This window comes from Papio anubis, chromosome 17 (genome assembly GCF_008728515.1).
Source record: "Papio anubis isolate 15944 chromosome 17, Panubis1.0, whole genome shotgun sequence".
Classification (NCBI taxonomy): domain Eukaryota; kingdom Metazoa; phylum Chordata; class Mammalia; order Primates; family Cercopithecidae; genus Papio; species Papio anubis.
In genome coordinates this window covers 66,440,089-66,465,068 of record NC_044992.1, presented here as the reverse complement: position 1 = coordinate 66,465,068, position 24,980 = coordinate 66,440,089, and the positions used below count along the sequence as shown (strand labels likewise).

At 50.5% G+C, this 24,980-nt stretch overlaps 1 protein-coding gene across 7 annotated transcripts in view; it reads right to left on the bottom strand.

Moving 5' to 3' along the window:
- RAB37 (RAB37, member RAS oncogene family) overlaps window positions 1–24,980 on the bottom strand; it is a 79,057-nt gene that overhangs the window by 8,848 nt on the left and 45,229 nt on the right. For 4 of the 7 annotated variants that reach the window (XM_017950947.3, XM_021927929.2, XM_017950948.3 and 1 more), the window contains exon 2: window positions 9,173–9,283. In XM_017950947.3, coding sequence (XP_017806436.1) covers window positions 9,173–9,283 — 111 coding nt within the window. Of the gene's footprint in view, window positions 1–1,754; window positions 1,924–9,172; window positions 9,284–24,980 lie in introns of those variants that run through there. The other 3 variants (XM_003913389.4, XM_003913391.5, XM_021927931.2) reach the window with 2 other exon arrangements.

The window sequence follows — 24,980 nt, the reverse complement described above, 5'->3', positions numbered from 1 at the left end:
GCTGTGGCATGGGGTACTGGGATTGGTTAACTCTGGTGGAGAGGCAGGGTTGGCTGAGCAGAAGGGGTATGAAGGATGGGTCTTGGTTTGTCAATGGCCTACTGTGTGACTTTAGGAAGATTCCTTAACCTTTCTGTGGCATGGTTTCCATAGTGGGTAGAAGGAGGAGGGATACTTTCTTTGAGGTCTTTCTAGAGTCTGTTAATGGCTAGGGCCAATCATCGTGGTGAATCACCTAAGACCCAGGGAAGAGTGGCCCAGGGGTGGGAACTGTCTGCCTGCGGGCCCCGTCACCCCTAGTCTGGTCCAAGGAGTTCCTGCCAGGCTTTCTCAGAGGGTCCTGGACTCAGTCCCCTGGGACAGGCCCGGGGAGGCTGGGGACCAACTCTCCTGCCAATGTCGCTTGGCCAGGGAACACATGAAGGGGTGAGGGATAGGAGGTCTCTGGAGCCTGCACTCCTCCCTGGCTCCCGGGTCCCAGCCCCAGAGTAGGAAGGAGGGAGACAGGGCCAGTCTTTGTGTACTTTACAGATCACAGCTGCCTTGAGCAAACGATGCCAGCTACCCACCCAGCTCGGTGATTCCACCAAACACAAACAGCTGCCTAGCCTGGCCACCTCCTAGGCAAACAACCCAGCTGGTTTGCAGGGCAACAAGGTCAGGCAGTCCCCCTCAGCCTGGGGCCTGGCCAACAGCAGCTCCCCCTCTCCCAGGGTGCAGGGGCCCATTTCCTGCCGCAAGCCCACACAGGACGCCTATCTCAACGGCTCTGGGCGGATGACTTGCAGGGTGGCTCCCCCGAAACACGGGGGGGAGGCTGAGGCTCCCAGCATGGGTGAGCCCTGGTGTCGGGGAGGAAACCGAGGCCCAGAAAGAGGCAGGTCTCCTTCAAGGCCATGCAGCGGAATCCAGGACAGCCCTCATTCCATTCCCAACCCTGCAGAGGAAGAGTGGAAGCTCTAGGCTCCCTCAGCAATTCTTTCGGTTTCTGGTACCCGCTCACTCCAAGCACACAGATGGAAGGCAACAGACCAGTCCACTGCTGCCTCTATCTGTTTCCATATAGGACACCCCTGTAGAGGGAGCAAGCCCCAGAGAGCAGCCTTGGATTTCTCTCAAGTGCGGGATGCGAAAGACCAACCACTGAGATCTTTCTCAGGTTCGAAAAATTCCCAGGTGGCCTGCAGGCCAGTTCGCAACATCCTTCTGGGAGGAGGGGCTTCCGACTGCAGGGAGGAAAGTGGGAGGCAGTGCCTCCCAGCTGCCACTGGGAGGGGAGCAGCTGGGGGACCTCAGGCCTTAAACCGGGATGTCAGATCTCAACTGAGAGCTTAGCTCGGAAAACGGCATTAACACCAGTTTCTCCGCCAGCAGAGGACGTCCTCTCAGAGTCTCCGGGCGGTCCCCATCTCCCAGCACTTCCCAGCCTGAGTCCCCAGAGTTGCGCGCTTAACCCTCACCAAGAAGCATGGGCTCCCGGGGACTTATATTTGCCACAGTGTGGCAGAAGAGAACTGAGTTGGGGCCGGCGGGGGGATGACTCAGTCTTTGCGATCTTCTGCGACCCGCCCACACCGAGCCAGCAGAGACCCCTGGAGCTTGGGACGGCCCCAGGGGCTGTGTCCTGACCCTCTCTCCCTCCCTCCTCTGGGAGACCCAGCTGCCTGAGGGAAAGGGCTGAGTCCAACCCAGACGCAGCCAGGAAGGGGCTAGCGCCGAGGAGGGCGGGGGTCTCACGGAAGAGGCCCACCCACCTTGCCCGTGAGGTCGAAGCTCGGACTGCAGGGCGGGGAGCGCTCGGGGGCCTCGCCATCTCGGGTGGCAGCGGCGCCTGGCGTGCCCGTCATGTCCCTGGACGAGAGGTGAGCACTGCCGGCCCGCAGCCGAAGGAGAGCTCAGGAACCGACCCGCCCCGGCCCCGCCCACTCCCCCCTCCCTCGACCCGGACCCCGCAGGCTCCTCCCTCCGTCCCGCCACCCCCTCGACGACACCGGCTCGGAGCTTGCTGTTCCCTGAGGGCGCGCACAGCCGCAGAGTCCGTACCAAGGGGCGGGCAGCCTCCCTGAGCAACCCCGGCCCGGCTCCGTGTGCTTAGGGCGTGGGCCACATCCAGCCCCGGGACTGGTCCCCTGTGGTCGCTTAGTTGCCCCCGGGGGAGCAGGCCGCGGAGACCCCGTCTGCTGCGGAAAAGTTCCCGTAATCGCTGCGCGGCGCGACAGCAGGCGGCGCCCGAGTCCCGGGCCGTGGGCGGTCCCCAGGTGGCGAGGCGGAGAGCGGGGGACCCCTGGGCTGCGCCTCCGCGGATGGCGCCGAGACAGTTCCGCTTCTGCTAAGGCACACGGCCCGAGCTCATCTGAATATAGTTTTGTTTACCAACCCATACTCGCCTTGCAGCACATGTGCGCTGCGGTGTTTTGGGACCTCTGTCTGGTGCTGGGACTTTGACCCTTTAGTATGGATCACCTCTCGTTTACCCCTGCCTGTTGGGCTGTGCCCAGAATGTCCCGCCAGGGTAGAGCTTTCGCAAGAGGGCTGCACAGCACACATCTCCTAGTGGACCGCTCCTGAAGGCGGGGCAGGCCTTATTTACCCATGACACTCACTCCTGGCCCCGAGGAGGAGCCAAATAAATTCATGAAGTCGTGGATCATTTTGAGCAGAGCTGCCAGGATATCCCAGGCGCCCGGCAGCTCCTGGTGACAGAAGGTGGAGAGTGCAGCTGGGGTTGCCCGTAGCAGAGCTTAGGGACTCTGTGGCCTGGGCCGACCTTTCAATTACCCCCATCTCCACATTCTATAAGCAGCTTCAGGTTACCAAGGAATAGGACGGGTGATTTACAGAGGGACTGTTTGAGGGGTGTGTAGCGAGGGGAGAGCTGGAGAGGGGTACCTGGAGACGGGTACCCTCACCTTTTTTCTTTTTTTTTTGAGACAAAGTCTTACTCTGTCGCCCAGTCTGGAGTGCAGTGGTGCGATCTTGCCTCACTGCAACCTTTGCTTCCCGGGTTCAAGCGATACTCCTGCCTCAGTCTCCCGGAGTAATTGGGATTACAGGTGCGCGACACTACGCCCGGCTATTTTTTTTTTGTATTTTTAATAGACATGGGGTTTCCCCATGCTGGCCAAGCTGGTCTCAAGTTCCTGACCTCAGACGATCCGCCCGCCTCGGCCTCCCAAAGTGCTGGGATTACAGGCTAGAGCCACTGTGCCCGGCCTGCAATTCTTAACTTAGGTGTGGAGGTGAGGGGCAGGGGTAGACATGGCTTATGGGCCACCATTGGCCTGTGGGGACTGACTTTGTACGCCAGCCTCCAGTCCTGTATTTTTTGATATTAGCTGGAGGTATTTTCTGTCAGCTGGGAGAAGCGCTCAGAGTGGGGACAGAGGTGATCTCCAGTAGAGTAAAGAGCTTGGGTTACCTCTTCTGGAGGTGAGCGTGCTATAACCTCAGCTGGGCATAGGGCGGGACTCAAACAGGGAGCCACAGATTGGAGAGTGGAGGCTGTGCAGCACACTACAGAGGTGTGGTGTTGGTTGCTATTTGGATGCCAGAGGCTCTTGCTTCAAATAGTGCCGAGGTCTGCTCAATGCCGTGGGCTCCTGGAGACGAAGTCTCACTTTGTCGCCCAGGCTGGAGTGCAGTGGTGGGATCTCAGCTCATTGCAGCCTCTGCCTGCCAGGTTCAAGCAATTCTCCTGCCTCAGCCTCTGGAGCAGCTGGGACTACAGGTGCATGCCATCATGCCTGGCTAATTTTTGTATTCTTAGTAGAGATGAAGCTTCACCACGTTGGACACTCTGGTCTTGAACTGCTGACCTCAGGCGATCCGCCTGGCTTAGCCTCCCAAAGTGTTGGGATTACAGATGTGAGCCACTTTGCCCAGCCAGGATGCGGGTTTTCATTGCAGGAGGGAAATGGTGGAGGAAGAATGAGAGACGGGAAGGGGCATGCCTTATGCTCACCTTCTATCTAAACCATGCTGTTATGGATTGAATTGTGTCCTCCCAAAGAAAGGTTGAGGTCTGAGCCACCAGTACCTCAGATCGTGCCCTTACTTGGAAATGTGGTCATTGCAGATATCACTATTAAGATGAGGTTACACTGGCATAGGGCAGGCCATTAATTCAGTAGGACTGGTGTCATAAGAAGAAAGAGACACAGGGAAAAGACAACCAGGTGAAGACAGAGGTGAGATGGGAACAGTGCGGCTGCAAGCCAAGGAATGCCAAGGTCTCCTGGGAGCCACCAGGGCCATGGAAGAGAAGGAATGACCCTTCCCTGGGGCCTTCAGAGGGAGTGTGGCCCTGCTGGTACCCTGAGTTCAGATTTCTAGCCTCCAGCTGTGGTTTGTGTTGTTGGCTCCAAGGCCCTCTTTGTCCTGTGGTGGGTTTGGAATACAGAAGGTTGAACATTAGCTCGAATCATCCAGAAGGAGCAGTGACCTGAAGCACTTCCTTGCTGCGTTGCTGCGCTAGACTGGATGGAGGAATCTGATCTAGGGAAGAAGTCTTTGAACACGGGGAGAGGGGCTCTGGGCTCTCCTCCAGGCGGTCCCTGTCTGGCCTGCTGGGTTTGCGGTGTGTGGGTAATGTTATGCTTGGAGGGTGTGTACACTGTCCCCAGGGCCACTGTAATGTCCTGTAGGGTGTTCAAGGGCAGCCTTGGGTGAGTCAGAAGCAGGTTGGGGTCAAGAATGTTCAGAACAGGGAACAGGGGCTGTACAGAACAAGCACTCACTAAGGGATCCGTGTGGTCTCTGGGGAGGAAATTTGGGCCTCCTAACGTTCACTCTGAGGCTGTGCATGTGCTGTGGTAGCCTGTGTCTCTCCCCAGACACGCACCACAGACACTCACACGTGTACACCCGCCCCACAACACACCACAGACACACACCTCACCACACACACACACATCTCAGACCACACACACCTCACCCCTCAAATCACACCATATACCTCACCACACACACCTCAGATCACCACACACCTCAAACCACACACACCTCAAATCACACCACACACTTCACACCTCAAATCTCACCACACACCTCATCAACATACCTCAAATTACACAACACACCTCACACCGCACACACCCCCAAATCACACCACACACCTCACCACACACACCTCAAATCACACCACACACATCTCACACCACATACACACACACATCAAATCACACCACATACACCTCACACCACACACACCCCCTCAAATCACACCAGACACACACCTCACACCACACACACACAACAAACACACCCTCAAATCACACTACAGACACATATACCTCACCACATGCACACACACACCTCACACTACACACACTTCATCCCTCAAATCACACCACACACCTCACCACCCACACCTCAAATCACACCACACACCTCATACCACACACACACCTCAAATCACAAAATCACACCACACATGCCCTATACACACACCTCATACAACTCACACATACCCCCTCAAATCACACCACAAATATATACACACACACCCTACATCAGGCCACACACATCTGCCTCACATCATACCATAAATACACATGCCTCACACCCTACATTATACCACAAACACACTTCATAACATGCCCCACACACAACTTTGTATTATGCCTCAAACTACCTCCTACTACAAACAAACACACGTACTATCATACCACACACCTACAACCTATCTTACATGACCCCCAAACACACATACCTCATTTTACTCCAAACACATAATGCAACTCCAGGCACAGTTTATTTCACACCATCGACACCTATGCCACATCACTCTGCAAGCACCTGCGTCTCCAATGGACCCCATGCCTCACACCATCACCTAATGTGTATATCAGCCTGTAAATTACCGCCAACACCTCTTACTGCCTCCAGATCTGAAACGCACACCCCCACAATACCCCCAAATAGATACCCCTGCCCTCCTGTTCACAGATCACACCCTCATAGTCATGCAGCCCTGCTGATAGTGGAGGTACCAAGTGTCAGTGAGACAGGCCCTCGTGCTTGTTGAGAGATGGGGGGCTCTTGTGTGCAGCCCTGGAGCTCTAGGGGGCAGGGGCAAGGGCCTCCCTGCTACCGAGGTGGATGGCAGAAAACTCCAGAGCTGGGGAACAGCACAGCCAAAGAGCACAGGGTCGGGATGTGGGAAGGAGACCCGGGCAGAGACTAGAGGGACAAGGCCTCAGCTCATGTTTTGCAAAACATGGCGCGTGGATCCCCTGGGTCAGAGCCCCCAGATTCTGGGCCCCCCACGTGGTTTTACTGAAGCAGCATGTCTATGAGGGAGCTTAGAATTTGCCTTTCAGATGAACTTCTCCCTGGAGGCTTTTATGCACGCTGAAGGAGTGTTTGAAAACCACTGGTCTAAACTGTGCAACAGGTTGACCAGCAGATGAGAGATTCAGACTTTATTTGGAAGGCAATAGTGAACCATGAATGTTCAGGTGGGGGATAAGCAGAGTGAGGTTTTGCTGTAGTTGTTGTTGTTTTGAGATGGAGTCTCACTCTGTTGCCCAGACTGGAGTGCAATGGCGTGATCTCGGCTCACTGCAACCTCTGCCTCCCAGGTTCAAGTGATCCTCTTGCCTCAGCCTCCCAAGTAGCTGGGATTACAGACGTGTGCCACCACGCCTGGCAATTTTTTTTGTATTTTTAGTAGAGATGGGGTTTTGCCCTGTTGGCCAGGCCGGTCTTGAACTCCTGGCCTCCAGTGATCCGCCTGCCTTAGCCTCCCAAAGTGCTGGGATTACAGGTGTGAGCCACCACAGCTGGCCTGAGTAAGGGTTTTGAAAGAGGAATTTTGCATCAGTATTTAGGCAACACTAGGGAATTTGGGGGAAACTGAGGAGAGAGGTAACAAGGAGGACCTGAACTGTGGTGGGAGGGGCTGACTGGAAAGACCACTGTGTGAACCCCATCGGCGTCAGTACCCCATAACCCCATCAGTAGGACCCCTGCAGCCAGTTGGATGAAGCTGGTGGTGAATTTAGGGAAGGTCTTGACTGAGAGGCATCTACACAGGACCTGGGCAGGTCCCACTTCCAGAAGGCAATGGGCCTGGTAGTTTATGGGTGAAGGCACGCCGGGGGGTAGTCACCCTGCTCACCTCTGGCTTCTCCAAAGTGGGAGACCAGGGGCTCCGTCCCTCCCCTGCCACCTGGGCGGCACTCAGCCTCCTGAGCGGAGCCAGTGGGAGCTTCTGCCTCCCTTCCCATCACACAGGAGTTCCAGGCTACAGCCTGGCCAGCGGCAGGGCCCTTATCCATGTCATATCTCAAACCTCAGTGTGAAGGACAGATGGGTGAACAAGTGTCTGGTAACCTGGCTCTCCGGGGACCCCCAGACCGCTGATATCTGGAGGAGACCCCGATGTCCTCCAGTTCTTTGCTCAGGTGTCCCCAGGCTGAATTTCTGGCCAGGGGCTCAGACCCTCACTCAGCGTAAGCAACCAACAGGTTTGTCCTGAGATGCACCAGGACATTAGGTGCTGGCTGGTGCCAAGCAGGCAGCCCAGGCTCTAGGAGGCCCACCCTAGCCTGAGGTCAGTGGGAAAGCCCAGCTTGTCCCATCTCAGGCAGCTTTGAGCACACAGTTTGACTATGCACTTTCTTTTTCCTTCACAGGAAATTGGCCCCAATTTTCTTGCCAAGCTAGCAGCAAAATTTAGATATCTCACCTCTGTGGTCTGTGGAATGTGAATCAGATGTTGCATGTCCACAGCCACATCCACCCCACTCTCTTTCCTTCCTCACCAGACAGGCAGAAGGGTGGGTGAAGAGATGTGGGTGTGACCCTGAGGGCAGGGTGTGCCCTGGCTGCTGACGGCAGACTGGGCCTGGGCTGAGGTGGGTGATGCCTGGCACCAGGTCATCCTGGTTTGCTTCATGGCAGCCTGGTCCAAGACCTCGGGGATTGCCAGGCAGCCTTGGCCTCCTGGGTCTCAGCCCTGCCCTATTTAGCACTACTAGAGCCCAGCTGGTCCTATCGCGGGGGAGAGCCCTGGGCACTGGTGTTTCAGGGTCGATTCTAGGCCTGAGAACACACCTGAGCCAGGCACTCACTTCCGCTTTGCCTCCTGGGAGGTCACCCAGAAGCCATGTCCGTTCTGAACCCCTGCCTTCCTGGCTGTGACCCAGTGGGAAAGCCTATTTTTCTGGGTTTTCCTCTGTCTCTTCCCATCAGCGTGGCACTGCTGCGTACTGACCCTGAATGTGACCTCGCAGGCCCTGTGCTCTGGTCCCAGAGGCTCCCAAACATCCGCGTTGTCCAAGAAGAGATGTTTGCTCTTCCCCATCTCAAGATGCTACGATTCTGGGGTCCCAAGGGAAGGCCCTGCTCCTCCTGCCACAGTCCAAGAGAGGAGTGGAACCCTCTCCCAAGGTCTTCCCAGGAATTCAAGGGCAGCTGCAGCCGCAGGCACGGAGCAATGCGGGGAGATGGGATGTATGGTAGAGAGGAGGGATCTCTTGTCCCGCAGAGGGGCTTGTCCCGCAGAAAAAGCCGAGGGTGCTGGGATTCCTTAACCCAAGCTGCCCTTTTACCATTTTACTGAGGGGTAAACACGGAACTGTAACCTTGGCCTGCCAGCTCCCTGAGACCCGTGTGACAATGCTAAGTTTGGACTGTGCTGAAAACTTTGTCATCCCTCTGTCCCTCCAGGATCTTCTTGCCTTGGAGGACTGACCTGAGCTATCCCATATTAAAATATTTTTTGCTTTCTGGTTTCCACTTGCGTTCATCCAGTGTGGAGCCCCAGAAGGAGATGGGGAGCAGGAGGAGAGCAAGGTGGGACAGGGGATTGTTCTCCTGGCTGCCTCCTGGGGGGCTCCCATGGGCTACTGTGTCCCTCCACTATAGGTCCCATACAGCTCCTGCCAGGCAGCTCACCCAGCAGCCCGCTTTGTCCCTGGGTTCTGGTGAGGGTACCTTCCCTTCCCGCTTGAGGTTAGAGGTGGGTGGAGTTCCTGGACTACCCAGGGGCAGTGCACCCTCCCTCCTGGTCACCCAACACCCTCCTACACCTTGGGGAACAGTCTTCTCCTTAATCCTCCTTGAATGATCCAATGCAAGTGTCCACCTGTTTCCTGCTGGCACTCAGCAAAAACACGCTGGAGTCCTGAGCCCAGGCCCAGAGCTGGCAGTGTCGGCCAGTGCTTACCGTGAATCCGATGCCCACAGTGGCCGAGAAGGAGCCGGGGATGAACTTGCCCTGATCGAACTGAACCAGCAGAGACGTCTTTCCCACACCACTGTCGCCCACGAGGATGGTCTAGAAGGGAGCAATAGAGAGAGGGGTGAGGGCCTGCGATGTGAGTTGGCCTCAGAAGTGTCCTTGTGGCTGTGGGAGTGGGTTCTTTCTAAGAACGCATGTGCACAACATGCACACACGTGCACAACATGCACACACACACAAACACACATGCACAAGACACTGACACACACATACAGACACAGAAAAACAGGTACACACATACACAGAACACACATGCACACACACATATATGCACACACAAGTACATGCGTACACACAGAAACACATGCATACAGAAGCACAAACATATACAAGTACAACACATACACACAGAACACACATGACACAGAAACATACATGTAAAGACATACAGATACAGAAAAACATGGACACACATACAGAATACACATGTACACAAACATATGCACACACATGCACATGCATACACAGAAACACAGAAGCACAAGACACACATACAGATGCAGACACAGAAAAACACATGTACACACATACACAGAACACACATGCACACACAAATATATGCACACACATGCACACACATACAGAAACATACATGCACAAGACACACACATACAGAAAACACATGTACACACAGAACACATATGCACACACAAACATATTTGTATTCACAGAGCACACACAAACACATGCATACAGAAGCACACACATACACATGCAAACATGTACAACACAAACACACAGAACACACATGACACAGAAACATACATACACACACAAACACATGCACACACAGAGAAACACACATGCACACACACAGGCAGAAAAACACGTGTGCACACAGAAATACACGCACGCATCCACAGGCACAGACACACTTGTACAACACATACACACAGAACATACAGGCACACACATAGAGAGAACTCACACATGCACACAGATACACATACACAGACACACAAAAACACATCTACACACAGAAACACACATACACACAATACACATAAACACACATGTACACACAAACACACGTACATACACAGAGAGCACACACATGCACACAGACAAGGCAGAAACACGTGTACACCAACATGTGCATTCATATACAGACACAAGCACACAAGGAAACACACAGTAACACAGAAACACACATTTGCACAGACATGCATATACACATAGACACATGTGCACACACACATGCACACAGAAACATATACACAGACATGCACAGAGACACAGACACACATGCACACATGAACTCAGAAACACAGACATGCATACACAGACATGCACACACAGAGACATGTGTAACACAAACACATATATACACATACATATGCACTTACACACAGACACACAGACACATATGCACAGGCACCAACACACAGACACACACATTCACAGACATGCAGCATACACGCAAATATGTACACATGCACAAATATACACACAAACATAAACACAAACACAGACACGCACATACATACAAACACATACACTTGCACACAGACACCCACACATACACTTAGACACACAAACACACTAAAGTCTTGATTTTCTATTGAAGTCACTGAAAGGGGTGTGAAGGCACAGAGGAGATCTCCCTCCAACCCAAGTTAATAAGCATCTGTGTGATGAATTAACTTGGTCACATGAAGTGACCATGTGAATGTGTCTCTCAGACTTCCAACCACAGGCGCATCAATGACCGAGGGTCCCCACTGCCGTGCTTTGAAAGCCATCATCGTGTTTGCACTGAGGTCATGCTTCCTATGGGCAATTACCAGCCAAAGGTGGAGCATGGCAGGCCTGTTCCTGGGAGACACAGGACCCTCTAATAGTTGAGTTAGCTCAAGGACTCCCTCATGGCCTTGCACAACCCTCCAGATACTGCAACATGGTCTGGGATGCTTCCATACAACCTGCTGCCCTCTTTCCTTCACGGGGATCCAGCCTGCATCATGGTCTGAAGGCTCCCCTGGCCTCGCTGGCACCTACTCTATTTCTCTCATAGGCATTTCCCCCAGTAAAACCCTTGCACATTTAATTCCCTTTTCACATCTCCTCTTTGGAAGACCAGGACTAACATGATGTCCATAGATCTCCTGTGTGGAGAGCCCCAAAAAACCAGTCTACAGAATAAAACAAAATCAGATGGCTGGAATGTGCTTTGCACACTTGGCCTTAGAACAAGGAGCAGACAACATTTCAAAAAGAAGCAGATTCTGGGAAAAGAGGGAGAAGGCCGCCTTCCTCTGGGAGGTCTGAACTGGGAGGGAGTAGGGGTGATAATTAGCTTGGAAGTTCAGATGGAATGTTTGAAAGAAAATCATAAACAAAAGAGAAGAACTCTACATGCACCTAGAGGCTAGTACCCTCAATGAATGGATGAATGAATTGGTGAGTGGATGTGGACAGTGGCCTCCGTCCAAAGACAAGAATCAAGGCTGTTTGAAAGGACTAGGAGGTGCAAACTTTAGCTGGACTTGTAAAAACATAAAGACATTAAAACAACAAAACCATAAAAGCATAGAGATTGGCTGGGCCTCCTTGAGTCGGGCCCAGCGACTGTTCAACTCTGGCAATGGCAAGGAAGGGAATGCATATCAGTGTCTGCTGAAAATGAGGTTGTCCATGGCATTGACTTTGGATGTCCTGTGACTGTGCCCCCACCCACCTCCTGAACCTCTCCAGCTTTTATTTCCTCCCGGGTTAGAGAACTCATTTGTTTGTTATATGTAGTGGTTTTAATAATTTACATCTAGGCCGGGCGTGGTGGCTCAAGCCTGTAATCCCAGCACTTTGGGAGGCCGAGACGGGCGGATCACGAGGCCAGGAGATCGAGACCATCCTGGCTAACACGGTGAAACCCCGTCTCTACTAAAAATACAAAAACTTAGCCGGGCGTGGCGGCGGGCGCCTGTAGTCCCAGCTACTCGGGAGGCTGAGGCAGGAGAATGGCGTGAACCCGGGAGGCGGAGCTTGCAGTGAGCTGAGATCCGGCCACTGCACTCCAGCCTGGGTGACAGAGCGAGACTCCGTCTCAAAAAAAAAAAAAAAAAAAAAAATTTACATCTAGAATCTAACTTTCTCAGGCTTTAAGAAGTACTTCCTAGAGAGAATATTCCAGAATGTGAGGGGTAGTCCATCTACGTTCCCCTCATTCGCGTCCTAAAGAACATGACAGTTTCTAATTATTTTCGCTTTTATCCTTTTCCTTTCCAGGGTGAGGAGTTTCCATCAATTTTCATCACAGGAAATAGTCCTGTCTTCTCAGGACCTTTTCTGGCTCACCGAGGTCTAGGGGTGCATACAGGTTCATCATAGGAAGCAGTCCTGTCTTCTCAGGACCTTTTCCCGGCTCACCGAGGTCAGATTCAGCTGAACCTTGCCTTGGGGCGGAGCAGGATGATCCTCTCATATCGGTCACAGTCTTTGTTTTGTTTTGTTTTGTTTTGAGACAGACTCTCGAATCAGCTTCAGAAATCTATTGACAATGGCCGGGCACGGTCGCTCAAGCCTGTAATCCCAGCACTTTGGGAGGCCAAGATGGGCAGATCACCTGAGGTCGGGAGTTTGAGGTCAGCCTGGCCAACATGGTGAAACCCCGTCTCTACTAAAAATACAAAAATTAGTCAGGTATGATGGCGGTCATCTGTAATCCCAGCTACTTGGGAGGCTGAGGCAGGAGAATCACTTGAAACCCGGGAGATGGAGGTTGCGGTGAGCCAAGATCGTGCCACTACACTCCAGCCTGGGTGACAGAGCAAAACTCTGTCTCAACAACAACAACAAAAAGCTACTGATAATGACTCTAAGAGCTTTTTACCTAGGCTATGATGGAGAGCTCAACACTGATCTCTTTACAAGCATTGTTGAATTATCTCTTCCTAAACCTAGGCCCTCCCTTAGGCCTGCTCCTCCTCTGTGCTCCTCCCCATGAAGTGAGGAGTCCACATGGCCAAAGGCTCCTGTTCCTCCTGTAGACTAACTGCACTTTGCCCCAAGGTCGCTGTTATTGTGGCACCCCTAGGTCGGTGGCATGGTCAAGGGGTGACCGTTTGCAGGGGCTGCGGACAGAGCTTGGACGTGGAGCCTCGTGCATTCTTCTGAGAGCCTTTGGGGTTGGGTGTGCAAGGGTGGGAGGAGAAGGAGAGGAGCTTGTGGGTGGGGGGCTGGGGACAGGAGGTTGGTTGTCGCAAGGCTGCCACATTTTAGTGTGGAACTTCTGAGAATCTTACATGCTAACCTGGCTTCCAGGTTGGTAAGAAGGTATTTTGTTCAGGAGGGAAGATTAGACACACTTGATTTGTTGGCTTTTTGAGCTTCCTTTAGAGTGTTAAGATACTGAGACACACAGTCTGTGGGCCTCCATTTGTATTCTAGCCCTGGCCCCCAAATATTAGGAGTGGAGCTGCCTAAATCCATTACATTAGATATTGTCAGGCCTCTGAGCCCAAGCTAAGCCATCATATCCCTTGTGACCTGCATGTATACATCCAGATGGCCTGAAGCAACTGAAGATCCACAAAAGAAGTGAAAATAGCCTTAACTGATGACATTCCACAATTGTGATTTGTTTCTGCCCCACCCTAACTGATCAATGTACCTTGTAATCTCCCCCACCCTTAAGAAGGTTCTTTGTGATTCTCCCCACCCTTGAGAATGTACTTTGTGAGATCCACCCCCTGCCCGGAAAACGTTGCTCCTAACTCCATCGCCTATCCCAAAACCTGTAAGAACTAATGATAATCCCACCTCCCTTTGCTGACTGTCTTTTTGGACTCAGCCCGCCTGCACCCAGGTGAAATAAACAGCCATGTTGCTCACACAAAGCCTGTTTGGTGGTCTCTTCACATGGACACGTGAGACAGATATGTGAAAGGAAAATATCTTAGGCCCCCAGAATCACTAAGGAAAGCTCAAGCTGGAAACTGCTTAGGGCAAACCTACCTCCCATCTATTCAAAGTCACCCATCTGCTCACTGAGATAGATGCATATCTGATTGCCTCCTTTGGAAAGGCTCATTAGAAACTCAAAAGAATGCAATTATCTGTGACCTGGAAGCTCTCTCTGTGTTTCTAGTCTTCTGCCTTTGCAGAAGTTGTCCCACCTTTCCAGAACAAACCAATGCACTTCTTACATATTTTGATCGATGTCTCATGTCTCCCTAAAATGTATAAAGCCTAGCTGTGCCCTGACCACCTTGGGCACATATCATCAGGACTTCCTAAGGCTGTGTCATGGGCATGTCCTCAACCTTGGCAAAATAAACTTTCTAAATTAACTGAGACCTGTCTCAGATTTTCTGATTTCACAGATAACACAGCAGCGCTTCTCTCGCCACTCAACAGTTGCTGAAAATTCCTTAAATTTCTCCAGGTTGGTTCCCAGTTTCACTGCTTGGAGAAGCTGAATGTCAACTTTGGGTTCAGATTTTTCACCATGCCTTCCCTCTTTGTGCTTCTCTTAGCATTTATGAAAATGTTATAGCTGGGTGCGGTGGCTGATGCCTGTAATCCCAGCACTTCGGGAGGCAAAGGCAAGTGGATCATGAGGTCAGGAGTTTGAGACCAGCCGGGCCAACATAGTGAAACCCCGACTCTACTAAAAATACAAAAATTAGCCAGGAATTGTGGCGCGTGCCTGTAGTCCCAGCTACTCGGGAGGCTGAGGCAGGAGAATTGCTTGAATCTGGGAGGCGGAGGTTGTGGTGAGCTGAGGCCACGCCACTGCACTCCAGCCTGGGCCACAGAGCGAGACTCCCTCTCAAAAAAAAAAAAAAGAGCCGGGCGCGGTGGCTCAAGCCTGTAATCCCAGCACTTTGGGAGGCCGAGACGGGCGGATCACGAGGTCAGGAGATCGAGACCATCCTGGCTAACACGGTGAAACCCTGTCTCTACTAAGAAATACAAAAAACTAGCCGGGCGAGGTGGCAGGCGCCTGTAGTCCCAGCTACTCGGGAGGCTGAGGCCGGAGAATGGCGTGAACCCGGGAGGTGGAGCTTGCAGTGAGCTGAGATCCAGCCAATGCACTCCAGCCTGGGCTACAGAGCGAGACTCCGTCTCAAAAAAAAAAAAAAAAAGAAAAGTTAATTAATTGTGGTTCAGACAGAAACCTCTGGGTCAACTTTGCCACCATTCAGACAAGTGTCTTTGTTCTCTCTTCTTGAGTCATTTTGTTTATATCTGTATTTGCGCCTCATTCACTTCCAATGGGGATAGGTGGTTTCAAACAAACCCACAAGTATGAGAAGGCAGTTCAAGAAAGTGTCTCAAAAAATATACAAAGAATAGGGGTGTGTGTATAGGGGTGGGGTGGGTTGGGTCTAATCTTCCACCCCAGAGTGAGGTTGGGTTGTTACTGCGTTTGAGCATTGTGTTTGGTTATAGGTTTCCCGACAGTCAAGGCAAAGTGGAAAACCAGGTGGAGTGTAAGGTACTTGTCTGACATTGTATGCCTGAGTCCTTTCCATTGAGTATTTTCTCCTGGTGTACACTGCTATAAGGAATCTGTTAAGTGGATCCTTCTGCAAGGGGCCCTGAATAACAAAATGGGCAATTGCAATTTTGCGGAAGATGCAAAGCTTTTTCTAAAGCCACCGTATCGACTGTTGATAAACCCAGGGCATAACGTTAAATCATACTTTATCCAGACCTCTTGATGGGAGCCAGGCTAATGCTGTCTAAGTACACTATTGCTGCTTTTTTGTGACTTTATTATTCAGAGACAGCTTTTAGAAAACCTGATAAATGGGGTGGTTACCATGGCTCCTAAAGTGGCTCTGAGTGACCTTCTTAACAAGACAGGAAATTCAGATGCCATAAAGAAAAGATCAATAGATTTGCTTCAATAAAAATGTTTTGGTTGACAGAAGATTCCAGAAACAAAGTCGAATGAGAAATGGTACAGGGAAGATATTTTCAAGACATATGACAAATGGTAATATCCCTCATATAAGGAGAGTTCTCAGAAGACAACTTCAATAGAAAAGTGAACAAAGGATGTGAATAGGTTGATATATTTTTTTGTGTACATATGGTTAGTTTTATGTGTCAGCTTGGCTGCGCTATAGTCCTACTTATTCAATTAAACATGAATCTAGATGTGGCTGTGAAGGTACTTTGTTGATGTGGTCAACATCTCTAAGCAGGTGATTTTTAAGTTTTCAGTAATTTGGGTGAGTGTCCTCTGATTAATTGAAAGACTTTAAGAGCAACACTGAGGTTTCCCTGAGGAAGCAGAAATTCTGCCTCGTGTTTGTAGCAGCAACTCTTGCCTGAAAATTTGCAGGCTTTGAGCCAACCCTACAGATTTTGGACTTGCCAGCCACCACAGTCATGTAAGCCAATTTCTTGGACAAATCTCCCTTTCTCTGCATATATATAGCCTGCTGTTTCTGTTTCTCTGGAGAACCCTAACTGATGCAATGACAATATAATGTATAGTGGCTTGATAAAAGTTTGGTAATGGTCAGTACTGGTTTAGATTTGGGTAAACAGGCACTCATACATACACTATTAGTGGGAGTATACACTGAGCAACCATTTTGGAGAGCAATTGACAATATCTATCAAGGTTTCAAGTACAAACTCCTTTGACTCAGCAACTCTATGGCTTTCCTTACAAAAGTAAACCAAGAAGGCCAGGCTTGGTGGCTCACGCCTGTAATCCCAGCACTTTGGGAGGCTGAGGCAGATCACCTGAGGTTGGGAGTTTGAGACCAGCCTGGCCAACATAGGGAAATCCTGTCTCTACTGAAAATACAAAAATAGCAGGGCATGGTGACGTGCACCTGTGATACCAGCTACTCAGGAAGCTGAGGCAGGAGAATCACTTGAACCCGGGAGGTAGAGGTTACAGTGAGCCAAGATCACACCATTGCACTGCAGCCTGGGTGACAGAACAAGACTCCATCCAAAAAAAAAATAAACCAAGATATGTGTGTAAGGATGCTCATTGTAGTGTTTGCAAGAACAAATAATTCAGCAGTAGAGACTGGTGAAGTAAACTCTAGAATGTACATACAGTGCAGTACTGTGAAAACAGTAAAAGGATGAGGAAGATATGTATGTACTGTTGATACAGACAGGCGGCAGGGAGATACCGGGTAAAAGAGGGCGAGGTCTTGGCGATGGCTCCACCTTCAAGCCTGGACCTGTGGCCCTAAATGAGAACATGCATTCCTGTTTTCCTGCCTGAATGTTGCCTTTTCCAAAACCACCCTGGCCCACCATGTCCCCAAGCCCTGTACCCATAAAAAGGCCAAGCTCCACTGGCAGAGGACCAGAGAGGTGTGGCTGAGAAGGAGAGAAGAGACAAGCAGCTGAATGTCGAGAGAAGAAGCAACTGAGCATTGAGCATATGGATAGACACAGCCTTCAGATTACGCCAGGAACAGTTATCAGCCAGGCTTCGATCCGCCATCCAGCCAGCTCAATGAGGCTCCGCCATAATAAACCAATTGTGATGAAAATAAATATAACTGAGACGAATTAGTGGATCGAAAGGTCAGGAGGATGAGATATGGTCAAATCTGGGTGGCATGCCTGTAGTCCCAGCTACTCGGAGGCTGAGGAGCCAGGAGAATGGCATAAACCGGGAGGCAGAGCTGCAGTGAGGCTATCCGGCCACTGCCTCAGCCTGGGCAAATGAGACTCGTCAAAAAAAAATAAAATAGAATAAAAATCTCTGCATTCACAGATCCTTCGTCTATGTGACCTATTCTTCCCGGACACCCAACAAGAACGGGTGCCAAAGGCAGGGTGTAAAAATGGCGCTGTCACCTGACTCTCCACTGGTAGTTAACTGCAACTCTGTACCAGAGGGCAGGGTGTGAACTATTGTCACCTTGACTCTCTCCGCTGAGCTGGTTAAACTTGTAGCGCTGTCTGTGGATGGCAACTGCTAAAAGAGCATTACTTGCGTTTTCTTTTCTTTCTTTTCTTTTCTTCTCTTCTCTTCTCCCCTTTCTTCCTTCCTTCCCCCTCTCTCTTTTCTTTCTTTCTCTTTCTTTCTTTCTTTCTTTCTTTCTTTTCTTTCTTTCTTCTTTCCTTCCTTCCTTCCTTCCTTCCTTCCTTCCTTCATGCCTTCCTTCCTTCCTTCCTTCCTTCCTTTCCTTCTTTCTTTTCTTTCTTTCTTTCTTTCTTTCTTTCTTTCTTTCTTTCTTTCTTTCTTTCTTTCTGACAGAGGTTCACTCTGTCACACAGGCTGGAGTGTAATGGCGGGATCTTGGCTCACTGCAACCTCCACCTCCTGGGTTCAAGCAATTCTCCTGCTTCAGCCTCCCAAGTAGCTGGGATTACAGGCACCTGCCACCACACCCTGCTAACTTTTGATATTTTTTTTTAGTAGAGTTGGGGTTTCACCATGTTGGCCAGGTTGGTCTTGAACTCTTGGCCTCAGGTGATCCACCCACCTCCGCCTCCCAAAGTGCTGGGATTACAGGCGTGAGCCACCGTGCCTGGCCTAAAAGAACCTTAACTGTAACACACCCCTCCATGCTGCTGTGGGGCCAGAGCCCAAAAGTACTCGTCCCAGCCCCAGCACCCACTTGCCTGTGTGCTCCCTCTCATGATGGGCTGAACCCAGTGGGTTCCAGCAAGTAAAGTTCATCCCTGCTGGTGCCTAAGTGGCCGACGGACCCAGAGCTGGTGCCTTCCAGTTCCTACCTGCAAAAGGGTCAAGGGAACTCTCCTGTCTCACTGTTTGAGACAAAGTTCATTATTAAGCAAAAGCAAGGGGCAGAGTGATGTATATAGTATGATGAGTGTGTGTATGTTATTTAGGTTTATCTGCTGGAGTATGATTAACTTTTCTCAGGGAGGCAATAGAGGCCAACAGGATTGCCTTTGAGGTTCAGGGGCTGGTAGGTGGGAAATGGAGATAAGACTTTTACTTTTCATTTAACCTTTTTCTATGTTTAAAAAAAAATTATTGGCCGGGCGCAGTGGCTCAAGCCTGTAATCCCAGCACTTTGGGAGGCCGAGACGGGCGGATCACGAGTTCAGGAGATCGAGACCATCCTGGCTAACACGGTGAAACCCTGTCTCTACTAAAATACAAAAAAAATTAGCCAGGCGAGGTGGCGGGCGCCTGTACTCCCAGCTACTCGGGAGGCTGAGGCAGGAGAATGGCGTGAACCCAGGAGGTGGGGCTTGCAGTGAGCTGAGATCCGGCCACTGCACTCCAGCCTGGGCAACAGAGCCAGACTCCGTCTCAAAAAAAAAAAAAAATTATTTAAATAATTTGCTTGGCCAGGTCCAGTGGCTCACGCTTGTAATCCCAGTGCTTGAGGAGGCCCAAGGCAGGAGGATCACTTGAGCCCAAGAGTTCGAAACCAGCCTGAAAACATAGGAAGACCCTATCTCTACAATAGATAAAACAATAAGCTGGGTGTGGTGGTGCATGCCTGTATTCCCAGCTACTGGGGAGGCTGAGGCAGGTGGATCACTTGAGCTCAGGAGTTTTTCCAGAATTACAGCTGCAGTGAACTGTAATTGCACCACTGCACTGTAGTCTTGGTGACACAGTGAGAACTGATCTCAAAAGAAAAAGAAAAAGAAAAAGAAAAGCAATTGTGAGCAAATTATTTTATTTTATTTTATTTTATTTTATTTTATTTTATTTTAAGATGAGTTTGTGCTGTGTTGCCCAGTCTGGAGTGCTGTGGCTCACGATGATGGCTCACTGCAGCCTCGACCTCTCTGGGCTCGGGTAATTTTTCCACCTCAGCCTCCCAAGTAACTGGGATTACAGGCACCTGCCACTGTACCCAGTTAATTTTTTGTATTTTCTGTAGAGATGGGGTTTCACCATGTTTCCCAGGCTGGTCTCGAACTCTTGGGCTCAAGTAATCTACCCACCTTGGCCTCTCAAAGTGCTGAGGTTACAGGTGTGAGCCACCACACTTGGCCTGCATTTTACCTTTTTAAAGAAAGTGTTAACTGGAGGTATTTCAGAGCTGGCGTTATTGGCCGTGTCTCTCTTTTTTAAAAAGTAGGATTTAATTTTTAGAGAATTTCTAAGTTCACATTAACTTTGGGCAGAAGATACAGGGATTTCCCACAGACCCTTTTCCCCCATGCATGTATAACCTTCCCCATTATCCACACCCTCCACTGCCATGCTTTCTTTTTATATTTCTCCTGTATTAAAATGCCCTAATAAAGGTAGTAGTCCAGTTGGTAAACTCACACATGAGTAAGACTGTGTCTCAAAACAAACAACAACAACCAAAGAACCCCCCAAAAACAACCTTGTCTGTATGTCACAATTTATTTTCCTAAAATGAACACATGTCACTTTTGTAAGTCAGACAAACATTATTATTATTATTATTGAGACAGAGACTCTCTGCGTCACACAGGCTAGAGTGTGTGGCGCGATCTCGTCTCACTGCAACCTCTGCCTTCCAGGCTCAAGCAATTCTTCTGCCTCAGCCTCCCAAGTAGCTGCGATTACAGGCATGCACCACCATGCCCAGCTAATTTTTGTATTTATAGTAGAGATGGGGTTTTACCATGTTGGCCAGGCTGGTCTCGAACTCCCGACCTCAAGGGATCTGCCTCCCACAGTGCTGAGATCACAGGTGTGAGCCACTGGACCTGGCCCATACTTGTTATTTTCAATCATAAGCTGCAAATGACTCTCTAGGTCCAAGGCCTGCTATGATCTGACAGCATCAGAGGGAGCCACCTGTGAGGATGGGGGCTGGAGCAGGACAGGCAGGACAGGCCATCGTGAAGAGCTTCGAGGGACAGACGGAAGGGAGTGGAAGCCACCTGGCAGTCACCGCTGTGCAGAGTGGAGGGTGAAGCAGCTGCTCTGGGTTGGGTCTAGGTTTTGCGGGTTTTTCTTTTCATTTTCTATCACCGTAATAATGCTACCCAAAGCCCGGTGGCACACAACATTGTGGGTTAGCAGTTTAGTCTGGGTGGCCATTCTGGTCTCAGCTGGGCCCACTTTTGCGTCTGGGATCCGCTGGCCATGGGCTGGGCAGCTTGACTGTGTCCCATGTCTCTGGCTTCTCTCCAGTAGGCCAGTCTGGGTGGCAGAAGTGGAGGTATGAGAGAGAGAGGAAACGCAGGAGACCCTGCAGCTGGGGTTTGGACTGGCACATCATCACTTCTGCTATATTTTATTGAGCAAACCAGGTCATCGGTCAGGCCCAGACTCAAGGGGATTGGGTAATAGACTCGTCTCTGTAGCAAGAAGAACTGTGAGGTCAGTTGGGCATGGTGGCTCATGCCTGTAATCCTAGCACTTTGGGAGGCCGAGGTGGGCAGATCACCTGAGGTCAGGAGTTCGAGACTAGCCTGGCCAACATTGTGAAATCCCGTCTCTACTAAAAATACAAAATTAGCCAGGTGTGGTGGTGCATGCTTGTATTCCCAGCAACCCGGGAGGCTGAGGCAGGAGAATCGCTGGAACCCAGGAGGCGGAGGAGGTTGCAGTGAACCGAGATCACATCACTGCACTCCACTGGGCTACAGAGCGAGATTCCGTTTCAAGAGAAAAAAAAAAAAAAGAACTCTGAGGTCAAGCGGTGTGTATGCAAGAAGGCACCCTGCATCCACCCACCATAGCCCGAAGCTTATGCAATCCTGGAGGTCCTTATGAAGAAAAAGGATGTCTAAATTAGAAGTACAAAATGGGTATAAGGTCTTGAAAGGAGCCTGATGAAGTTGGGGATTCAGACAGTTAGCCTCCATTGGCTTCCTGGCAATCCCTACAAGCCCCTCTGAGTGGAACTGAGAAGAGGAGCACAGCCCAGCCACAATCATTCCAGTGGCAGAGCCCCTCAGTCATGCCCCTCTGGCCCTGCGGTCTGAGCCACTTTCTGCTTGGGTCCCTATGAAGTCTGGCTGAATGCTGTTTCCTGTTGCTTTTCTTTCTCTTTCTCTTTCTCTTTTTTTTTTTTTTTTGAGATGGAGTTTTGCTCTTGTTGCCCACGCTGGAGTGCAATGGCGTGATCTCAGTTCACTGTAATTTCTGCCTCCCGGGTTCAAGTGATTCTCCTGCCTCAGCCTCCCAAGTAACTGGGATTACAGGTACCCACCACCATGCCTGGCTAATTTTTGTATTTTTAGTAGAGACAGGGTTTCACCATGTTGGCCAGGTTGGTCTTGAACTACTGACCTCAGGTGATCCACCAGCCTCAGCCTCCCAAAGTGCTGGGAGTACAGGCATGAGCCTCCAGTTACTTCCTCTACTGAGAGGCTTAGTTCTCTGGACTTTTTTAGTTCTACCTGGTTCAGACATTTGGTTTTTCTAATTCTCAAGTGGGCCTTGCAACAAACTTCTTGTGAACTTCTGTTGCAGAGTAGGAGAGACCCAGCGGAACTGACCCTTGCAACCCAGGAGCTCTTCCACCTGGACAGGGTGGGTTCCAAAAAGATCGTCTACAGTTTTCAAGTCCAAAGTGACCAAGAGAAGTTGCATCAGCACATTTCTGTCTTTGTAACTGGGAGAACCCAATGAAGGCATCAAGACGCACACACGTACACATATGGACTGCAGCATGCAAATATACACATGCCCACACAACACACGTTCACACACACCCCAGTAGCACACACATGTGCAATGAACACATGTATACACACAACTCCCCCTCACAAACATGAGCATCCATAACACACGTGTGCATACATGCATGTACATGCACAACCATTCACGTACATACATGCACACACACACACACACATACATACCTAGGTGCTTTAGAGCAGGGAGAATCTCAGATGACCTGTCTAATCCCTTCTTTCACATATGGGGACAGGGAAGCCCAGGGAGATAACTGGCTTGTGTATAGGTCAATGACCAAACCAGGAATACGGGCTCAAATGAGTTTTTGAGGACACAAGGCCTCCGAAAGAGCCGATTCTCCTGTATTCCCCATAGGCACTTGGTTAGAGGAGCAGCTACTCAGAACCACTTGGCGAATTCTCTGCTTTTTCTTTTTGAAACAGAGTCTTGCTCAGTCACCCAGGCTGGAGGAGTGTAGTGCTGTGATCTCGGCTCACTGCAACCTCCGCCTCTCAGGTTCAAGCAATTCTCTTGCCTCAGCCTCCTCAGTAGCTGGAATTACAGGCATCCACCACCATGCCTGGCTAATTTTTCGTATTTTTTAGTAGAGATGGGGTTTTGACATGTTGGCCAGGCTGGTCCTGAACTCCTGACCTCAGGTGATCCTCCTGCCTCCCAAAGAGTTGGGATTGGGATTACAGGTGTAAGCCACTGTGCCTGGCCTGAATTCTCTGTTCTTGATTCAAAGGGGAATCCTCCTTGGGGAGGCCAGGTCTGGGAGAGGCCAGGATCAGAGGGTCTGGCCACAGGGCAGTTCTAACAGACAGTGCTGTTCCCTCCTTGTTGCCCATGCCCAAGAGAGGAAAGCTTACCCCACGACCGTCGATACATCTGCCCCTTGCTTTTCAGGGCTTCCCCCATTCTGCTTAATTCCTGGTCTTTTTTCCTGGAAGCCAATGGCTTCCCTACTGCGGAGGGCTGATTGCTCTCTGTATATCTGCATGGTGCCCCAGGCAGAGGACCTATTGACATGCAGCAGGGACCAAAGTGCTGGCTGAGCCCTCACCCCGAATTCTTGACCTACTTTATGGTCTGCAGATATGTAAAGCGAGAGGCCATCTCTGGCCACGTCCTGGAAAAGTCATGGTTTATCAGCTGTTGTGGTTTTCTGTGCAAATAACCCTCCTGTACACCCACTCATTCCTGATTAGGGTGTGAGGGGGTTGCGTCCCTCTTTGAGACTCACTCCCTTGTCAAGATGTCACAGGGTGTATGTGACACACGGCAAAAGTGGCTTCAGGTGCAGAAGGTGAGAAAGGTCTAATCCTTTTATTTATTTTTATTTATTTCTTTATTTTGAGATGGAGTTTCACTCTTGTTGCCCAGGCTTTAGTGCAGTGGCACGATCCCAGCTCACTGCAACTTCTACCTCCTGTGTTCAGTGATTCTCCTGCTTCAGCCTCCTGAGTAGCTGGGATTACAGGTACCCACCACCACGCCCGGCTAATTTTTGTATTTTTAGTAGAGACGGGGTTTCGCCATGTTGGCTGATCTCAAACTCCTGACCTCAGGTGATCCACCTGCCTCGGCCTCCTAAAGTGCTGGGATTACAAGTGTGAGCCACTGAGCCTGGCCCTTCCTAATCCTTTTATATCCCCAGTCCCCACCCTAGTGACCTGCTGGGATCTTGTTGGGAAAGGAGAGATGGGGGATGGGCATGATTGTCAGAAGGAGGAGAGTGAGGGACAAAACTGGTCCTTCCTTCCTTCCTTCCTTCCTTCCTTCCTTCCTTCCTTCCTTCCTTCCTTCAACAAATAGTTATAAGGTGGGGGGTAGAGCGAGGGGGTAATAGTCCTGAGCAATGAACTGGTTTCCTCAGGTAGACCCCCTGGTACAATGGACAGTTTTCTGGAAGATTCCAGCAGATGCAGGTATCCCTGGCCCAGGCTGGAGTACAGTGGACAGTGGCTCAATCATAGCTCACTGCAGATTCGACCTCTTGGGCTCAAGTGATCCTCAGGCCTTAGCCTCCCAGACTGCTTGGACTACAGGCGTATGTTACTATGCAGAACTAATTATTATTATTATTTTTATTATTATTGAGACAGAGTCTTGCTCTGTTGCCTAGGCTGGAGTACAGTGGTGTGATCTTGGTTCACTGCAATCTCTGCCTCCTGGGTTCTAGTGATTCTCCTGCCTCAG